The 22,408-nt window shown below is 32.2% G+C and overlaps 1 protein-coding gene across 4 annotated transcripts in view; it reads left to right on the plus strand.

Moving 5' to 3' along the window:
• Positions 1-15,287, plus strand: part of LOC139488213 (uncharacterized protein MAL13P1.304-like) — a 25,574-nt gene extending 10,287 nt beyond the window's left edge. For all 4 annotated transcript variants that reach the window (XM_071273681.1, XM_071273682.1, XM_071273683.1 and 1 more), the window contains 5 exons: positions 3,396-7,211; positions 8,718-8,811; positions 9,916-9,965; positions 12,380-12,433; positions 12,835-15,287. In XM_071273681.1, coding sequence (XP_071129782.1) covers positions 3,396-7,211; positions 8,718-8,811; positions 9,916-9,965; positions 12,380-12,424 — 4,005 coding nt within the window. In that variant the 3' untranslated portion in view covers positions 12,425-12,433; positions 12,835-15,287. The remainder of the gene's footprint in view (positions 1-3,395; positions 7,212-8,717; positions 8,812-9,915; positions 9,966-12,379; positions 12,434-12,834) is intronic.
• The last annotated feature ends 7,121 nt before the right edge of the window (positions 15,288-22,408 follow it).

A 22,408-nucleotide genomic window follows, 5' to 3' on the forward strand; every position in this document is an offset into this window, starting at 1 on the left:
AAAAAGGGGCCCAAATAATCATTTTTCTTGGTTTTCACACCATAACTTATGTGTAAGAAAATAGAAATCTATGAAATTTAAACACAAGGTTCATGACCATAAAAGTGCAGGTTAGGATTGATTTGGAGTTTTGGTCCCAACAGTTTAGGAATAAGGGGTCCAAAGGGTCCAAAATTAAACTTTGTTTGAATTCATAAAAAATTGAATAATTGGGGTTCTTTGATATGCCGAATCTAACTGTGTATGTAGATTCTTTATTTTTAGTCCCATTTTCAAATTGGTCTACATTAAGGTCCAAGGGATCCAAAATTAAACTAAGTTTGATTTTAACAAAAATTGAATTCTTGGGGTTCTTTGATATGCTGAATCTAAATATGTACTTATAGATTTTTGATTATTGGCCTAGTTTTCAAGTTGGTCCAAATTGGTGTCCAAAATTAAACTTTGTTTGATTTCAACAAAAATTGAATTCTTGGGGTTTTTGATATATATATATGCTAAATCTAAACATGTACTTAGATTTTATACGACCGCAAAAATTGAAAATTTTTTGGTCGTATATTGGTATCACGTTGTCGTCGTCGTTGTCTGAATACTTTTAGTTTTCGCACTCTAGCTTTAGTAAAAGGGAATAGAACTCTATGAAATTTTAACGCAAGGTTTATGACCACAAAAGGAAGGTATGGATTGATTTTGGGAGTTTTGGTCCCAACATTTTAGGAATTCGGGGCCAAAAAAGGGCCCAAATAAGCATTTTCTTGGTTTTCGAACTATAACTTTAGTTTAAGTAAATAGAAATCTATGAAATTTTGACACAAGGTTTATGACCACAAAAGGAAGGTTGGGATTGATTTTGGGAGTAGTTGTTCCAACAGTTAAGGAATAAGGGGCCAAAAAAGGGCCCAAATAAGCATTATTCTTGGTTTTCACACAATAACTTTAGTATAAGTAAATAGAAATCAATGAAATTTAAACACAAGGTTTATGACCACAAAAGGAAGGTTGGGATTGATTTTGGGAGTTGAGGTCCCTACAGTTTAGGAATTAGGGGCCAAAAAGGGGCCCAAATAAGCATTATTCTTGGTTTTCGCACCATAACTTTAGTATAAGTAAATAGAAATCTATGAAATTTAAACAAAAGGTTCATGACCATAAAAGGAAGGTTAGGATTGATTTTGGGAGTTTTGGTCCCAACAGTTTAGGAATAAGGGGTCCAAAGGGTCCAAAATTAAACTTTGTTTGAATTCATCAAAAATTGAATAATTGGGGTTCTTTGATATGCCGAATCTAACTGTGTATGTAGATTCTTAATTTTTGGTCCCTTTTTCAAATTGGTCTACATTAAGGTCCAAAAGGTCCAAAATTAAACTTAGTTTGATTTTAACAAAAATTGAATCCTTGGGGTTCTTTGATATGCTGAATCTAAAAATGTACTTAAATTTTTGATTATTGGCCCAGTTTTCAAGTTGGTTCAAATCGGGGTCCAAAATTAAACTTAGTTTGATTTCAAAAAAATTGAATAATTGGGGGTTCTTTGATATGCCAAATCTAACTGTATGTAGATTCTTAATTTTTGGTCCTGTTTCAAATTGGTCTACATTAAAGTCCAAAGGGTCCAAAATTAAACTAAGTTTGATTTTAACAAAAATTGATTTCTTGGGCTTTTTTGATATGCTAAATCTAAACATGTACATAGATTTTTGATTATGGGTCCAGTTTTCAAGTTGGTTCAAATCAGGATCCAAAATTATTATATTAAGTATTGTGCAATAGCAAGAAATTTTCAATTGCACAGTATATATATTCAGCAATAGCAAGAAATCTTCAATTGCACAGTATTGTGCAATAGCAAGAAATTTTCAATTGTTGCAACTTCCATTCGAAATTTTGATTGAGATTATTTTTTTGATAAGGAAACAAGGGAGGTGAAAAAAAATGTGGGAGGGGAGTGGGGGTAGGTAGGGGTGTAAAATTTTTCTCATTTCAGATTTCAGAAATTAAAAAGAATTTTTCAACAAATATTTTTTTTTGAGGGGATTAATATTCAACAGCATAGTGTATTGCTCAATAGCAAAAACAATTTTTAAGTTCATTAGATCACATTCATTCTGTGTCTGAAACCTATGATGTGTCAACTACTCAATCACAATCCAAATTTAGAGCTGTATCAAGCTTGAATGTTGTGTCCATACTTGCCCCAACTGTTCAGGGTTCGACCACTGCGGTCGTATAAAGCTGCGCTGTGGAGTATCTGGTTATTGTATGTTCTATATATAGCTACTAGCCTGAGCTAAATTTTACTAGTCACTGGGTTCAGACAAGTGTTTTTTGTGACCGACTGGTCTTTAGAATTTTTGTAAGGTGTGCATTTATCTTTCCAAACAATTCTAGAAGCCTTTCCATGTTTGAAATTAAGTTAAAAATTTCTAAAAATTGTACATCAAACTTGGCATTCATTGAAAAGAAGATTAAGTAGATGTCTTAGTATTTGATGCTCATTCACAAAGTATCAAAGGTAGAACAATATAAAATGTGAAGTAGGGAAGCATTTAAATTGATTATGCAGGAAAGTATGCAGGAAATTATAAAATTATACAAGGTTGAAAAATAGATTGAATATAAAATTACATCATCTTAATTCATTCTTATAATTATCAAATCACACCCTCTCATGTAGGATGATCAGTGGTGGACAAAATGTTCTTTTATTAATATTTCACAAATAGTTTGTTTCCTATTATCCAACTGACTGAAATGTCTTACATTTGTCTTATGACGTTGTCTTTTTATTGCACCAACTGAGAGTAACCTATATTATATTTAGAATGCTATGAATTATGCCTTTAAACATTGTAAAAATATCTGCATTTCTTTTAACCTGAGTGACACTAATTTTTGTGCTGACTCAATTCGTTTTTGCTATATTTAGATGCGTTGAATGTATTTATTAAATGGTTCAAATTTTAACTACTTGTTAGAGGAAATACAAAATTATTTTCCCTTTTTTTTAAATTGAACTAAAGGCAAAATTACACTACAGTAGTCTACTGCATAAAATCTTGTATAAAAATCTTTTATTAAACTGATATAATTATAATCAGCATCAGATCAGTTAACTTGCATTCATTATTGTGATTTCTCAAGAATGGACAAAAATGAGAATATAATTATTGGGACTCACCCAGCCGCATTATTTGCATTAATGAAAACCTCGCAATACTTTCTGAATTTACAGTAGCATTTCTCAAATAACTCTTTTTATGGCAGTTACACCAGCCTTATTCTAAGGTGTTACATATTACCTCTAAACTATCTACCTGTATTCAATATGTGTATTTGAATAATGAAAAGAACCTGCAATAACATTTGGATGAATGTTTATTTTTTTGTTTCAGAGCGGAATGAATCCTAATTATAACATGGCCCAAGTTGGATACAATAGCAACAACAACAACAACCAGGGAAACATAATGGCATCACACCGTGGACACATGATGGACAGCATTTACCAACAACAGCAACAACAACAACCTCAGCCTCAATCTCAGCAGTATCCATCGTCACTGTACCAAAACCAGGGACCTTATCATATGGGACAGTACAACCAACAAAATAGTACATATGGTCCTATGATGAATTATAATAACCAAAACAGAACTCAAGTTCGCCAACCTACTACTGCTACTTCACATGTACATTCTCGTCACCAGAATCCACAGGAAGTAGCTAACAATATCCTCCAGATGGCAGCATCATATCAACCAAGTCAAACTGTTCAGGTGCCTTTGTCAAAAAATCGACAAGCACCTTATCATGTGCCTGTCTCTGCTCATTATAACATGCCTAATCATGTGAATAATACAGAACAAATGAATCGGCAGTTTAATTATCCAAATCCATCTCAGCATAACACCCATGCAGCAAGGACTTCTCCTGTAAGTCCAGGGTCAATGTACATGCATAGTCCAGCCTCACAGCACAGCAGTCACAGTATGCCAAATTCCAGTCCACGATCTATTCATAGTCCATCTGGTTGTGGGAATATAAGATCTCCTGTTCCATCGCCTGCTGGTAGTATGAGATCTCCTTGTCACATGCAGTCACCAGTTAATACACCAATCAACCAACAGCTGCATGTGACCACAGGTCAACAGATGGTACAATCTCCACCTCAACATCAAATGGGCTTCTCACCGAAAAATAATCCATTAAGTCCTCAAGGGATACAGTCACCTCATTATAAACAACAAATTCAGAAAAGTTATCTGAATGAGAATGTGGCTGCAGCTAATTTTACTGCTAATAACCCATTACAGTCTTTACAAAAGCTGTGTATGTTACCTGACAGGCAGGTAGTGGATCCTAAAAGTATTGTTAATGATTCTTCCCCCTCACCTAATCAGACCCAAAAAAACGTGAGTAGCGATGTCGACTGGAATTCAACCATCAGTGAGACGGCATCGGTAAATAATTGCACTGATGGAAAAAATTGTGATGAAATGGACAATAATTCAGGTATACAAACTAATCTGTGTACAAATTCTGAAAATAGCTGTTCTGTCCAAAATACAGCATTAAATACAGTTGTGGATAGCTATGCTGATGATGCAGTGAAAAAGTCATCTGAAAATACTATCAAAACTGATGTTGATTTTGAACATCAAAAACTGAAATATTTAGGGCAACCATGTAATACAGAAACAGAAAAACAACCACCTTTTGAATGTGTTCAAGGAACAAATTGTGAACTTTCAGAAAGAGTAACATATTTTGAATCTTCTAAAAATGTTCTAGAAACACACAAGAAATCTGAAACAACAGAAAATTCTTTCAATAGTTTGCAAGCCAGTATTGAAACAAAAGAGGTATCAGATTCAATTGTTCATGCAACTGTCGTTAGTGAACAAATAAATGGTATACCAAAGTCTACTGATCACATAGATTGTATACCAAAGTTTTCGAATACGTTACACAATTCGGAACTAACAGACAATTCACTTAAAGCTCAGAAAATACCAGAAAACTCTGTATGTGAAAGTGAATCGACTAGATTAGAACAGACTGTAGAAAAGTCACATAATAGAGAACAAAAGTCATGTGACATTACAGACAGTATAGAAAGGTTACAAGATGACCAGGTATCAGAATCTGTTGAAAATATCTGTGATAAGTCTATAGTCAATGGTTGTGACAATACACTCTGTGATGACCAGTCAAAACCTGATATCAGTTCAGATTGTCGGAAAGATGAAGTTAAAAGTATGGTTAATGGAATTGACGATTCAGAAGATAATAGTAGTGATATTGAACTGAACAAAAAAGATTTGTTTATCAAAAGTGAACCAAATATAGAAATTCTAGAAATGGATTCTGATTCTCTTCTTAATCATAAAACAGATCAGAGACAAAAAAATGATGAAAAATCTGATAATAAGAGGCATTTGAGAGAGATTCCCCCCAGAGTGGCAAGTGCCTCACCATTTTATGTTGATGATTCAGATAGTGGTGATGAGGGAATTCTCATGGTTCGTAAGGATGTGAAGTACACGTATAGTAGGTACAGTAAAATTCATCGTGACATCAACTCACATGTATCTGTATCAGATAATGATACTTTTGATATCTCTGATGAAGAAAGTCTTGATCGGAATAGTTTAGATAGTGACATGAGTAAAGGATTTGACTGTGATATTATACAGTCTCTTCCTAAAACTGTAAATGGCCCTGGTTCAAACCCAGGACATAGGAAGAAAAATTCAGGATCTAAGCCATTTAAGAACAGATGCAGTAGAAATGTCATTTCTGATACTCTTGGACAAGGATCAAAAGATAAGTCTGAAAACCAAAAAGGAAATGGTCGTTCTAAAAGAAGAAGAACTGCCACTTCCAAGTATGGAGATGAAATGTATTTAGGGGATGATTTTGCACTAGATTCTGAAGAAGAAACTAAGATTGAAAGAAAAAGCAAAAGGAAACGTAAACCTAGTGGTGATACATCATGTGTAAGGGCAAACACAAAAGTCAAATCAGAAGATGTTAATCTTGATTCAGATGATGTAGAAGAAAATGACAAAAAATGTAAGAAAAATGAAAAAACTGAGACTAAATTTAATTGCATTATTAAATCAGAAGAAATTATTTTAGATTCAGATGAAGAAGAAGAAACTGGCAAAATAGATCAAGGTAAACAAAAAATGAGTGTTGATCAAAAGTTGCCAAACAAAACTTATAAAGAACCTGATATTTTAGTGTCAGTTGAAGAACCAGAAGTTGAAAAGACTATAGCTACTAGAAGAAAAAGTAAACTAAGTGGTGATATCAAATCGAAGGTGCAAATCAAAGAAGAAAATGAAGACTCACAAATGGATTCCTTAGATTCAAAGGAAATCTGTATCGATATAATAGACAGTTCTGATAACCTAGGTGATGGTTCTGATATTATAACATTTAAGCCTATAACTAAACAATCCTCCTCGTTTCTTCCAGTGGCTTCAACCTCAAAATCTCAGTGTGAAAACAAACCTTTAGTGCAAAAATCTAAACCTCGAACTAAATCGAAACTAAAAGTTTCAAAAGCTGGTAAATCAAAGTCTCGTGGAAAATTGCTAGATGACTCAATTAAAAATATGAAATTAAAAAAAACAATGAACTTGATGAAACAGAATGGAAAAAAGAAGCCTGAGGTGCCAGTTAAAGAAAAAGGTCCTATTCTTAGGATCAAAGATTCTGGGACACCAAAAGAAAAGTGTTCAGTTGTCAATCAGCTCATAGAAGAGAATAGTGATAAAACTGCCAAAAATAAGAGGTCTACAGTGCGGGTTTCAACAGTACAAGTGTCTAAATTACCTTCTGAAAAGTCTGTTCATGTGCCTGCTTCACTTGCAGGAGAGAACACTTCATGGGTTTGTGCTTTATGTAAGAAACATAGTAGTTACAAATTTTTAGGAGATTTATTTGGACCATATTATACGGAAGGTAACTTACCGGAGGACGAGGGCAGTGGTTCTATGGACAAAAAAGGTAAACAAAAAAGACAAAGTGTTAGTGTTGATTCAAAGTCTAATTCCAAAGGCAGGCGAAAAAGTAAGGACTCCATGAAACCTAACGAGATTTGGGTTCATGAAGACTGTGCTGCATGGGCTGATGGAGTCCTGTTGATTGGTGCCAAAATGTATGGTCTACAAGAAGCCACAGATATAGCTTCTTCTACAGTGAGTATAATCGTTCAGGTATCTAGGGTTTTTTTTTTTTTTTTGTTTAAGCTACCAGTGATTACAAAATTGATTTACTTTGGTTTGCAGTCATGCAGTATGATAAATTAAAAAAAAAAATAGCGATAAAAGTCATTATATCAAAGATGAAAATATGTTTCATCTATCATGATCAGTACAATTGAGGAGAAGTAGGATTAAAAATTAAAGAAAAATTAATTTTAAGATAGGAATCCAACAACAAAAATATATGAAGGTCAGTATGTCAGGGTGTATTAAAATGTGAATGGCATGCCTATAACATGTATAATACTGCATTAAAACTCCATTTTAGGACTTTGTTTTTGTTTACTATGTTTGAGATTTAATGTCTGGGTTTAATCAAAGATCAAAAGTATATTTAATTAGATGTAATAGATGTAAATTGACTACTTTAAACATCTCTCCTAGGCTTAAATACAATGAAAATACTGTCTCATACACAAACAATTTGGAGACCTTATAATTAATGTTCTAGTTTTGAATGATATCTTTTTGACATACATGTGACTTTTCTGTAACAAATACATGTTGTTTTGACATGTTGTATGACCTGAACATTATTATCACTCCAGTTGTAATGTTAATGTACAAGATAAGATTTGTTCCTCAGTAACTAACAATAATTGATAGTCAACAATATATATATATAGATTTATGTAAGGAGACATGCATTCAAATATTTATAAAACATATGGCCTTAACCTTTATTTCAGAGTTCATTCACTTTTAAGAAAATATTGAATACTATAGTGTTTAGTGTGGCAGCTCTTGTTTTTATTAACAGTTCAAGGTTTTTACTAGCAGTTAATAAAACTGCTTTTCATTTATATGAGGATAGATACAAGGAAGGTTTGACACAAAACTTGAAAAGGGTTCAGCTTCCCTCTGTCAGTTTTCAACATAATCACCTTTTGGTATATTCAGATAAACTTATTCCTGGTGTAGTTACATCACGATCAGACTGTTCATGAAAAATAATACTTTTTATATCAGAAAGAAAACTCTGGTTTTATGAAAAAATGCAATTATGGATTGTATTCCTATAAAACATGATAAAAAACAAACAAACCAACCAAGTTGATTGACAAATTACAGTTCAGAGGAGTGGGAAAAGTACAACAACCCATGATAAAAAGTACATTTTAATATTAAAAAGATTTAAAAAGCTGTGGTATTCATGAGTGCAAATGAGACAACTCTCTATCCAAGTCACCATTTGTAAAAGTTAACCATTATCATGATTATTAGTACAGCCTTTAACACAGAGCCTTGCAATTGGTTGACACCAAACCTCAAGCTATAATTATAAAGGGCCCCAAAAATGATAAGTGTTAGCCCATTCCAACAGGAAAACCAAGGGTCTAATCTATAAAAAACAAAAAAAAACACTTAAATGCATATTTGTAACATATTTTAGATATTTTATAAATATGCATATATACATGTAACATAATTTATTTGCAGGTTTGTACATATTGTAAAGAAACTGGTGCTATGGTAGGCTGTCTACATAAAGGTTGTTCCCAAAAATTCCATTATTACTGTGGCATTGAATCAGGTAAAGTTCATTCTTCAGTATTGCAAATAAGTTTCAAAATTGTCTAATGAAATATAATATATCAAAGGATTTTTATTTTATCATGAAACATGAGGCTTACTTTTTCTGTTTTTCACAATATCTTTTGTTTACTGTTAGTTTACAAGTTTTAATATAAGATTTAGAGAAAAGAAACTGCATTCTCCGAATAAGAAGAGATGTAGGTATAAGTCAATGAGACATCAACTCGATAACATACAAAAAACAACAACTTAAAAAGATCAATTAGCCATTATATGGTCTTTCACAAAAGACAGGTGTCTATATCATTAGATGTCAAGCTTTTGATGGGCGAAGGGGCTTAGAAGTGTAAATAAATACATGTCTATGTTTTTAAAAAAAGCTTTAAGGAATTCTTATTTGGTTGTTTTATCAATTGATAATAATTGTCTCGCCTTGACGGAGTCAAAAAGCAAGACCAAGGTATGCTGTTTCCGGTTTCGTTGACAGCGACAACACTGTATTAGTTTGTGATTAGGTCTAGTTTATGGTGAATGGCAAGTGGTAGGTCAATAATATTTGGTATGCAGTTGTATAAGCATTGGCACATCTCATTTCCATGGAGATTATTTGGTTATGCCCCCTCAGTTATGGTCTATTGACTTCGAAACTTTTGCTTATTTTACATGTATTAGTTTGTGAATATATCAGTTTAAGATGAACTGCTTACGTTAAGTCAATGATATTTGGTATGCAAATTTATTGGCATTTGCAAGTATTGTTTCCATGTAGATTATATGGCCCCACCCCCTCTTCATGGTTCATTGACTTTGAAACTTTTACATAGTTTACAAGTTAAAATGTTTGTATTTAGATTTGGGAACAGCTTATAATAAGTCAATGGTATTTGGTATGCAATTGTATTAGCATTGGCACATTCCATTTACATGGAGATTGTTTAGCCATATAACTCAGTCATGGTTCATTGACTTTGAATATTTGCATAACTTCTGTATTAGATGTTAGAGTATAGCTATTTGGATTTCAACATTTGCATAATCAAAATTACAAAAAGGCGAGACATATCTGTGATAACAGTTTATTGTACATATTTATATTTTTTAGGTTGTTTCTTAGATGAAGAAAACTATTCCCTTCTATGTCCAAAACATAGAGTAAGTAAAATTGTACAGTTAGTTATCCAATTTAGATTTGAATTAACGGATAATTTAATGAAGCATTTTATAACCATAAGTACACACTACCAACTGACAACTGTCATAAAAAAAAGGTACTGGAGGAAATAAGAATCAGCCTGTCTTATGTAGTGGCGGATCCAGGGGGAGGGTTCTGGGGGTTGAAACCCCCCCCCCCCCCCCCCCACTGTTGTCCTTGGTTGGGAACCCCCCTTTTTAAAATGGCTGGATCCGCCCCTGTTATGTCTGTTTGTCTGTCCTAAGGTACACAAATTTGAAACCTGTATCTAATTTGAACAAAATTTTCAGCATTAAGGGGGCTCGTGGGTCTAAATCAAATTTTTTATTTAATATAGGATTTCTCTATATTTTTCTATAAGTGAACTTTATCTTATACTTAATAGAAAAATGAGATAAAAAAATTGGGTCACCGTTCATTTACGCTCACAATCTGCCTTGAAAAGAAGCATACATTTTTGTTAATGTCCTTTTTTTCTGTTGAACTAATAGGAGAAATAGCGGTAATATCGAAATAAAAAAAGAACTAGATTACAGAAATCACTTAAATTTTACAATTATATAGTTTATGTACAGCGTATTTGAAAACAAAAATAAAAAAATATAGGTCACTGATGAGTTAAAAGAGATATTTCAATTGTAATGCAAAAAATGCCATTTTTGCACCAAAAGGAGACAATTTGGAGCTTTTTCAATGATATGTACATTTTAAAATTCATCTGGGACCAACACAAATTGATTTTTTTGAATTATTTTTGTACCATATAATAAAGTAACAACTACTGAAGGTAATAAATAAAATTTGTAATGAAAAATTAATGTTTTTTAATTTTTTTCTGTAATCTTATACCCGCGAGCCTCCTTAAAGACTTTTCTAGAAGTGTTCCCTGATTTTACAGAATTTGATACTATTGAATCTGCACTTAGTATTCAAAACTACTCATACATGCCTGATCAGATGACTTGAAACTTTGTACATTGTAATATCAAATTAATATTTAAGTAGGACATGATCACATCCTAGTAATGCCCCTTTGAACTTTTTTTTCCTAGTCACTCAATTTCAGTATGCACCTTGGGGGAGCCACTTTTAATATATGCTTCTTCAAATGATATGTACATTGTAACCAGAAGATTAGTAAACAAGTAGTGCATCCAAGGCCTTTGACAAGTCCTAGAGTTATTCCCCTTTCCATGTTGAAATTTTTAAAAAGATTCGGAATGCTTTTTGTGGAGGTGCATGAAACTTTATACATGAAAAATCTTTAATTTTTAAAATGGAAAGTCCTCTGTTGAACTGCAAATTTTAAGAGTATGCTATTCAGAACTTAATAATAATTGTTGATCTATATTTTTGACATTTGAATGATACATTGATGAACCATCTATTACACATCATTGATATTAATATATTAATAAAAAGAATATGAATAGCTTACCTAAGAGGGGAGCCAGGGAGTTACCATGTATTTGTCCTGCTTTGCCACAATCTTTTTAGTCTACTGATGAAGTTGAATGGGACTTTTAAGTTAGCTCTAGGTCTATCTTTCAGTCCAGAAAATTAGTTTTCAACATTTTTTTTGTCATTCTAAAGATATTGACTTGATATTTGTTATAAAGTTTATATATAGGACAATGTATTGCAGTGCAATATTCACAGGAAATAAATTTCACTGAAATGTCCTTTTGGGTAGGGCTGTGGCTCATAACCAAATATAAAAAGGAAGATTTCAAACTGATATAATTTTGTAGTTATTCACTAGTTGTATTAAAGTTAAAGGACCGGAGAAATTATTTTAAATGAAGTCTACATATTTAAAATATGTGTTTTTCTCCAGGCTAAAACATATGCCATATGGTGTCATTATATATTGATGAATATGAGTTATCATATTGATATATGTTCTATCTAACTTAAACAAATGAATAATAAATAATAGGTTAATTCATTGAAATTTAATCCCTTCTGTTTGTTATTTATCTTTCAAATTTTTCGTTTTGAGATGCAAGCAATTTACATCTTAATTTTTCATTCAATATATATTTATATATGTGTACCTTATATTAAAGGGGTAATCCATATGGGTGGTGTTGTAAATAAATTAAAATTTATGAAAAGCATATTTAAGATGATTTTCTATAGATAAAATCAAGATATATAAAATATGAGATGATGGGTGGGGAAAATTGTGTTGTAAATACACAACATGATGGAAGCTTCTTAAAAGTGCCAAGTGTGAATTATGTGTAATTTATAAGGTTACATTTTTCTCTGATTAAATATCGAATAATTTACAATTACTTTATGTTTAAAGGAAGATGATTAAAATAGAGGTCAATTCAGATTTTTTTTTTTTTTTTTTTTTTTTTTGCAGGATAAAAGATTGAAATCAGCAGAAGCAAAGTCCTTCAAGACTTGAACCAGGCCTGTAAGTGTTTAGATTGAGCTGACATCTATTAGCACTTCTCAGAAAGTAATGACAGAATGGTTAAATAAGACTTTTAAAGTTGGATATCATATTTTAAGCAAATATATGTCCCTTCACATGTTATAAATCTGAAGGCAAGTGGCATTTAAGAAAGCAGGGATTTTAAATTGTTTGCTAGTGCTTTTACAAACTAGTCAAGCTGATAATGAATCAATGCTACCACACACAACCAAGTTTTTTACAATACACTCAGTTTAATATTTAGGTGGTATTTAATTTAAATGTTATACATGGAAGTAGTAACAACGAATGTATTCATAAGCAAGATGTAAAAACATTGAATGAACACATTGCAATTTTACTGTTAACGTTCAATCAGATTTCATTGAAATATTTTTCAGGTAACCTCAGCTGGTAAAATTATAGAACTGATGGTCACTATACCATTTGATCTGTCATTGAGACAACTAAAGACAACAGATGAGAACAGAGAACAGAATAACACAGAATTATGGCGTCTCTGCAGAAGACAGAAGAAGACCAAACTTTATGTTTTGTTTTACATTGTGTCTTTCAAACTGTTTGTCATTTAAACTGGTTGTTTTAAAATAGATTATTTTTTTTTGGAGTATGTGACACCAGCATGCTTTGTGAATAGAGCTTCCACAGACCGTTAAGACACTGTTTTGCCTTTGTAATGCATTCAGTGGTTGACATTTTATTAGCTTTTATGTTCTTAGGAGAGTAGGGCTTATAAGGTATCGTCCTCACTCAGTAAACATCAGTACAAGTTTCAATCAAATTTAGATCAACCTTTTTTTTCAAGGTTTGTTAATTAATATGCTTCAAATTAAAAACTTTATATCTTTGTTAGAAAACATTTACTGAATTTTATTGGAATTAAGGCTAAGTAATATACATATACTAGAATACTATTAAAACAAATAGCTTTACCATTCTTCAAAATGTTTGAATGCATTCATTTACAAATATAACAGTGAGTAGTCCGTATAAGAAACTTGAATAAGCATTAAAGGTTCATTTATCTTTTCTTTGATTTAAGGAAAATTGCACTTAAGGGAAATTATATGATACATTTTACATTTTCTTCTTTGATCACAAACATCCAGTTCATAAATTATTTTTATAATTCATGGTTATTTCTTATCTACTTAAACTCTTAAAATTGATTATTTTATTATGGCTATATGAATATAAGGATATTTCTAACTTAAACTCTGTAATATGTAAATGGTTCATATTTAGTATAAATGTATGTCGGAGAAACATATTGAGTATTTTTAAGGTCATGAAGTTTGAGTTTATTTGTTATGTTTAATAACAAATTGAATTAAATTGAGGTTACATGAAATTTTTTTTTACATTTAAAAGCTATGATAGATTTTGGAATGTCTTTTTTTGAGGGTATGTTGAAAATATGATTTGAATAGATGAATACATTGTATACTGTTGTAAAAATTTTACCTTGAAGATTTTTTTTTTAAATACAAAGATTGGGCCAATTAAATTATCCAGTGAAAATATAGAAAAATGTTTTGGATGAAACCTGCTGTGTATACAATATAAGGTCAATGTATGCAAATTATTAACTTTCTGGTGTGAGGCTTAGGAAATGGGGAACAGCGGGTTTTACTGAACTATTCAACGATCCCCATTCTTAATACAAGATAGTTATATTATCTGACATTGACCTGATAGTGTTTTCACTCTGCAATTAAAATGACAACAATTTTAGTTATGAAGTTGTTAATACAGAAACAAAACTTTTTTTTTATCCCTGAACAAGCCCAAAATTATGAAGAAAAGTCATGTGATATGAAATCAATGTTGCCCAAAATATCACTAATACTATATTTAGTTGTTTAAGAAAACAGGAAGTGTTCTAACTACAGTATAAATATTTCTTTAATGATATGTGCAAACATTTGTGATACACATTTATTGATTGTATTATTTATGTAGGATTTCATACATCTCCTACAATTTTAACAGTATTCGAAATAGGTAACCAGTTAAAGTTTAGGTTACCAGTATTAAATTAAGGTTTATTTGGTCTTTCATTTATTTAACATACATTCCCTTCTTTTTCAATCAATATTCTGAGATACACTTGATATCCTATTTAACTTACACAAAGAAGTTCAGTTATATGAAAAAGTCGTGTAGTATATTTTGTAAAATATATTTGGCACATACATATAGTATCGGTAAACATACAAATATGCATACTGTTAAAGATAATATTATCATTATATTCATTTATTAGCATTGTTGAGGCACAGTTTATTACACCAAATTAAACTCATTGAGAATTTATTGAAACTCAAGTTTTAGATCTCTGTTCTTGTTATTTGAATGGGTACAATGACTTAAAATATATTCTCCCTGACTTTAAACCTTGTTAGTACTTATAAAATTATCTAGAATTGTCATCATACATTTTTTACACACTATGTAACAATGCCTTGATTATTATATAATGTTTAACGAATATGGAAATGCTTTGGCATGATTATAAGGCATTATGAGTTTTGGTTTTAGATCTTTTGTAGTTTCATATACCTGCCATAAAGCTTAATACTAGTACAGTTTTGTTTCATTTTCACATTATCTTAATAAGTTCCGCCAATTGTGTATTCTTTGCTGTATGAGTATGACCTGGTGTCTTATGACTGATAAACTGTTTGAAACAGAGATTAACAGTGCTTTCATATAGAAATGTCACAAAATGTTTAAGCTTTATCTTCTCATTTTACAGAGACATATTATTTTGTCTTGTATGTTTAAGTCTATTTATGTACAAACTTCTTAATAAAATAAGAAAATTCATTAACATTAGTGTCATTTATATTTTACATAATTAAACCTGTAGGAAATTATTATAATTTTCAATTTTATAGTGGGATTAAGTTTTTTGTATAAGGCTTGTTCATTTTAAAGATTCACAAAGTTGGAATTGGAAAAGTTTGATAAAAGAAGTAAGAAATTCCCTTATTTGATGATTTTGATAACATTCAGGTTATGAAGATAGGAAGATGTGGTAAGATTACCAATGAGAAATCTCCGTTAGAGACCAAATGACATTGAAGTTAAAAACTGTTGATCACTGTACATCCTTCAACAGTGATCTCTAAAAAAAAAATACCTACTAAAATATAGGTTATTCACCACAGGTTAGTTTACTTTTAAAAAAAAAAAAGAAGTAAAAAATGCAAGTTACTGAGGATGAAACCAAAACATATCTTGAACTTTTTATGGAACCATTTTTGTCTCCCTTTGACAGAGTTAAAAAGCGAGTCATAGGTATGCTGTTTCAGGCACCAACAATGTATTAGTTTGTGATTAGGTCTAGTTAATGGTGAACCACTAGTGGTAAGTCAATGATATTTGGTATGCAGTTGCATTGGCATTGGCATATCTCTTCACCATGGAGAATATTTGGCCCTGCTCCCTTAGTTATGGTTTTTTGACTTTGAAATTTTGTATAGTTTACATGAATAAGTTTGTTTAAAGGGAACTACTTATGACAAGTCCATGGTATTTGGTATGCAATTATATTAGTATTGGCACATCTCATTTCCATGGAGATTATTTTGAAATTAAAAAAAGGCGAGACATATCTCTTATGTTAACAGTTTATTGCACAATTGATTATGATCTGTTTTTATACAACCGCAAAATAAAAAAAAAAATGGTCGTTATATTGATATCACATCGTCGTCGTCAGCCTCATCTGAAGACGGAAGGTTTCTGGATTATAACTTTAGATAAGTAAATAGAAATCAATAAAATTTTAACACAATGTTTGTAACCACAGTAGAAAGGTTGGGATTTATTTTGAGGGTTATGGTCCCAATGGTTTAGAAATTAGGGGCCCAAAAACAAGTACTTCTATAGTTTCAGGACAATAAGTTGTGTATAAGTATTTCAATTGCTCTGATATTGTACCACAATGTTCATACCATAAAGTAGAAGGTTGAGATTTATTTTAAGGGTTATGGGGCAAACAGTCTAGGAATTAAGGGCCAAAAACAAAACATTTTTGTAGTTTCAGACAATAACTTATGTAGAACAGTATGGATCTCTCTGACATTGTACCACAAGGTTCCATATAACGAAGGGAAGGCTTTCATTTAGTTTGGGGTTAATATTCCTGAACATTAGGAATAAGGGGCCAAGAAAGGGCCAAAAAGAAGCATTTTTCTAGATTACAGGCAATAACTTGGGTTTAGGTGAATGGATCTCTCTGAAATTATGCTTCAAGGTTTCTTACTACAAAGAAAAGGCTGGTATTTAGTTTTGGGGTTCTTGCTCCAAGGTGGGAGGGGGTTTCAATAAGTGAGGGGTCCAAATAAGGATTGTAGTTCAGTCAATTACTTGTGTTTAAGTGTATAAATCTCCCTGAAATTATACCACAAGTTTCCATACTACAAAGGGAGGGTTATGGGGGTTAGGGCTCAAATCATTAAGCAATTAGGGGAAAAAAAAGGGGGGTAAATGGGTTTTTCTGGTTAAAGGACAAGTTATACAATTTAAAAGCAGTGTAAGGGAGGTAATGCAATTAAGATTTAAAGAATACTGTTATACATATGTTTGATTACTTGATTACCTCCCTTACACTGCTTGTTTTCAAAAGATTGAAGAAGAAATCTTCAATTGCACAGTATTGTGCAATAGATTTGTCAGATCTTTGACCACATTTATATTGTGACAAAAACCTATATTATGTCAAAAATTTGATCACAATCCAAATTCAGACAGTATCAAGCTTGAATATTGTGACCAAATTTGCCCCAACTGTTTAGGGTTTCGACCACTGCGGTCATATAAAGCTGCGCCCTGCGGAGCACCTGGTTGATTTCTGCTTCCCGAAACATGGGAGAAACTTTTAATTGTGAAGCGATTTTCAGGTTTTTGCAGTTAATTGCTATTCATCCCACAGATATTTGCTCTTGCAGGAAAATGAAAACATGTCTATCCTTGCATGTTTTCTCTCCTTTTCCTCAAACTTGATGTAAGTCTTATGACCAAAAGTTTGGGATGCAACATGAAAAGTGTCTAAGTAGATGGTCAAAATCACATACAGTAAACTTAAAATTGCTCCTTGAAGGTCCATCTGCACTGTGTGTCATCACCACCGGAAAATGGGTACCAACAAAGCAGAGAAAATGGAAAAAAATAAATAAACAAGTTAAGAATTCCTTTAATTTGAATTATTCTACTATTTTGTTGGGGTTGTCGCTTTTGAAACAAGTTACTGTTATATATGGCTTTATTAGCTCACCTGTCCCGAAGGGACAAGTGAGCTTATGCCATCACTTGGCGTCCGTCGTCGTCCGTCGTCTGTCGTCCGTCGTCTGTCATCGTCTGTCGTCGTAAACTATTTCAAGAATCTTCTCCTCTGAAACTATTGGGCCAAATACTTTCAAACTTTAACTGAATAATCCTTAGGGTATTTAATTTATAAATTGTATCCGAAGTTTTGATCTATCAACAAACATGGTCGCCATTGCTAAAAATAGAACATAGGGGGCAAATGCAGTTTTTGGCTTATAACTCAAAAACCAAAGCATTTAGAGCAAATCTGACATGGGGTAATATTGTTTATCAGGTCAAGATCTATCTGCCCTGAAATTTTCAGATGAATCAGACAACCCGTTGTTGGGTTGCTGCCCCTGAATTGGTAATTTTAAGGAAATTTTGCTGTTTTTGGTTATTATCTTGAATATTATTATAGATAGAGATAAACTGTAAACAGCAATAATGTTCAGCAAAGTAAGATTTACAAATAAGTCAACATGACGGAAATGGTCAGTTGACCCCTTTAGGAGTTATTGCCCTTTATAGTCAATTTTTAACCATTTTTCGTAAATCTTAGTAATCTTTTACAAAAATCTTCTCCTCTGAAACTACTGGGCCAAATACTTCCAAACTTTAATTGAATGTTCCTTAGGGTATCTAGTTTGTAAATTGTATCCGAAGTTATGATCTATCAACAAACATGGTCGCCATTGCTAAAAATAGAACATAGGGGTCAAATGCAGTTTTTGGCTTATAACTCAAAAACCAAAGCATTTAGAGCAAATCTGACGTGTGGAATATTGTTTATCAGGTCAAGATCTATCTGCCCTGAAATTTTCAGATGAATCAGACAACCTGTTGTTGGGTTGCTGCCCCTGAATTGGTAATTTTAAGGAAATTTTGCTGTTTTTGGTTATTATCTTGAATATTATTATAGATAGAGATAAACTGTAAACAGGAATAATGTTCAGCAAAGTAAGATTTACAAATAAGTCAACATGACGGAAATGGTCAGTTGACCCCTTTAGGAGTTATTGCCCTTTATAGTCAATTTTTAACCATTTTTCGTAAATCTTAGTAATCTTTTACAAAAATCTTCTCCTCTGAAACTACTGGGCCAAATACTTCCAAACTTTAACTGAATGTTCCTTAGGGTATCTAGTTTGTAAATTGTATCCGAAGTTGTGATCTATCAACAAACATGGTCGCCATTGCTAAAAATAGAACATAGGGGTCAAATGCAGTTTTTGGCTTATAACTCAAAAACCAAAGCATTTAGAGCAAATCTGACATGGGATAATATTGTTTATCAGGTCAAGATCTATCTGCCCTGAAATTTTCAGATGAATCAGACAACCTGTTGTTGGGTTACTGCCCCTGAATTGGTAATTTTAAAGAAATTTTGCTGTTTTTGGTTATTATCTTGAATATTATTATAGATAGAGATAAACTGTAAACAGCAATAATGTTCAGCAAAGTAAGATTTACAAATAAGTCAGCATGACGGAAATGGTCAGTTGACCCCTTTAGGAGTTATTGCCCTTTATAGTAAATTTTTAACCATTTTTCGTAAATCTTAGTAATCTTTTACAAAAATCTTCTCCTCTGAAACTACTGGGCCAAATACTTCCAAACTTTAACTGAATGTTCCTTAGGGTATCTAGTTTGTAAATTGTATCCGAAGTTATGATCTATCAACAAACATGGTCGCCATTGCTAAAAATAGAACATAGGGGTCAAATGCAGTTTTTGGCTTATAACTCAAAAACCAAAGCATTTAGAGCAAATCTGACGTGGGTAATATTGTTTATCAGGTCAAGATCTATCTGTCCTGAAATTTTCAGATGAATCAGACAACCTGTTGTTGGGTTGCTGCCCCTGAATTGATAATTTTTGCGGAAATTTTGCTGTTTTTGTTTATTATCTTGAATATAATTATAGATAGAAATAAACTGTAAACAGCAATAATGTTCAGCAAAGTAAGATCGTCAATTAAGTCAATTTGACCAAAATTGTCAATTGACCCCTTAAGGAGTTATTGCCCTTTAAAGACTTTTTTCACAATTTGTTCATCATGTTGACTTACTTTAAAAAATCTTCTCCTTTGAAACTGCTGTATCAATTTCAGCCAAACTTAGGCTACATGAGTTTCAGAGTATCTAGTATAAATTTTATCTTTTATTTCCTTGTATGTCAAGAAACATAGCTCCTATGGCTAAAATAGAACATAGGAGAAAATGATTATTTTTTTTGGCTTTTGAAGAAAATAGGACGATCCAAAAAACATTTAAATAAATTGAAAAGCCAAAATAATCATTGATGAGAGATTTAACCAAAAGAATTAAGGTGAGCGATTCAGGCTCTTGAGAGCCTCTTGTTTTTTTTATACCAACAAGTAGCAAACAAAGAAAAGATTTTGAGTAATACTCCAAAACTGTGCACTTGGTACCAGAAAATTTCGAGGTCAAGATTTTATAGAGACGATTTTACTCCTATGTCCTATCATGGTCCAATTGCTATTTTGCTAATCAATTTCTTGTCTCCACTCTCATCTAGGAAGTGCATCTAATAAAAATATATTATATGGAGAGGATTTATGGTGAGACCTTGACAGCTAGATCTGGTGACCTAGCTGATGCTCCGGTATCCCAGTTATGTCAGAATATACAATTTAGATCAACAATACTTTATGTATGGACTTCTTGTGATTATATATACTTTTACGAAGATGTGGTATGAGTGCCAATGAGAAAACTCTCCATCCAAGTTACAATTTATAAGAGTAAACCATTAAAGGTGTAAGTACGGTCTTCAACAGCAAGCTATAAAGGGCCCAAAAATAATTAGTGTAAAACCATTCAAATGGGATAACCACTGGTCTAATCTACATAAAAAATTCTCCTTTTGTGTCTGCTTAATTTTATACGTTTTCAAATTTTATTTTTTTCTGGCCAACCAAAAGCTTTCCTTTTGGCCATATATTTCAGTGACTTCTTAAACACTTTGCCAAGCCCAACTGTCTATTACAGCAAAATTTTTATGACTTTTTTTTAATATGATACTTCAGTTTCGATGTAGTTACAACTTTCTTTTTGTTTGATTTGGGAAACATAAACTCCTTTACCTTGTTATTGTGTGAATCTGGGGACTGTTAACTCAAAGTGAACTGGGACATGAAACTGAAAGATGATACATTACGTTTGGTGATGCTTTTAAACTCTAAAGAAATTGTTCATGTGACACTAGCTTAAAACAGGATGGTCAGAGGCGGATTTAGGGAGGAGGGCAGGGGGCCCGCCGCCCGCCCCCCCCCCCCTTTTCTGGGAAAAAAATTGTCAGTGGGCCCCCATTTATTAAAATTTCTGGATCCGCCACTGATTGATGGTTATGGACAACAATAATGGTATTCCACATGCTGTACGTGCATGTTTAATAATTGACATGGAACAATTTGATAGGTCCCTTTACAGATCTTTACACTGGATTGATTCAGACAAAAAAACACTATATTTCTATTTTCATGACAGACTGCTTTGCACACGAGATGGCCATTCGGATATGTCCTGGTTTTAGACCTGAGACAGACATTTTCAGTCACATTTCATCCTTTCAGGTATTAATCGAATGCTTGTTGTGTAGATCTATAATAGGTTACTTAAAGTTACTATATAGTATATAAGATATGTTATGAAAATTAAATTGTATTGACAGAGACATATATACATGTATATATGTCTCTGGTATAGATAACTTATATTTTAAATTGTATTGATATCTTATATATTAAATTGTATTGATATCTTATATATTAAATGAGATATCTTGAAATTCGAATAAATAGAAAACGGCTTGCCATAATGGTAAATACGTAATTTTCTGATGACCTCCTGAAATGTCTATTCTTTTATGCACCATTTGTGGGCATTATGTATTTCTGTCTGTGCGTCCGTCCGTTCGTCCATTCGTTCGTCCGTCTGTCCCGCAACAGGTTAAAGTTTTAGGTCAAGATAGTTTTTTGAAGTTGAAGTTTAATCAATGTGATATGATCTTTTTAATTTTAATGCCAAATAAGAGTTTTTACCCCAATTTCACGGTCCACTGAACATCAAGAATGATAGTGCGAGTTTTTAAATGATCAGAAATCGTGTGATCAGTTTAGGAGTGGATATTTCCTCATCTTCATCCCGTATACAGCTATTTAAATCTGTGACGGCCAATTGCAATGAGTGTGTAGGTTCAGGAAATATCTTTGGTTAGCTTGCTTCCTAGCTGATTTGCGAAGGCATTATTAAATTAGGTAAACTACCCTCCTTTAAAATATTTATGTTTGATTTTCCGTATTTTACTAACAAATGTATGGACTAAGTTTTCTTCCAGTTCACATAACATTCACTCTGTGGTAAAAGTTTTCAAATTAAGATAACTTTCTTCCAGCATCCTGCTTTCATGGATTTTACCAAACTTGCATAGATCTGGTTAATGATCAAAACAATGACAAGGTATCCACAGGAAAGTTTAAGATTGTTTTTCTGAATTTTTCTGTATTTCTCTATCAACCTTTCATACATCTACATTAACACTTTAGTTTTTCACATTTAAATTACTTTTTAAACCATCATGGGTTCATGAGTCTTTTGTAGACGCGCGTCTGGC

The sequence above is a fragment of the Mytilus edulis genome, chromosome 9 (assembly GCF_963676685.1).
Source record: "Mytilus edulis chromosome 9, xbMytEdul2.2, whole genome shotgun sequence".
NCBI lineage: Eukaryota > Metazoa > Mollusca > Bivalvia > Mytilida > Mytilidae > Mytilus > Mytilus edulis.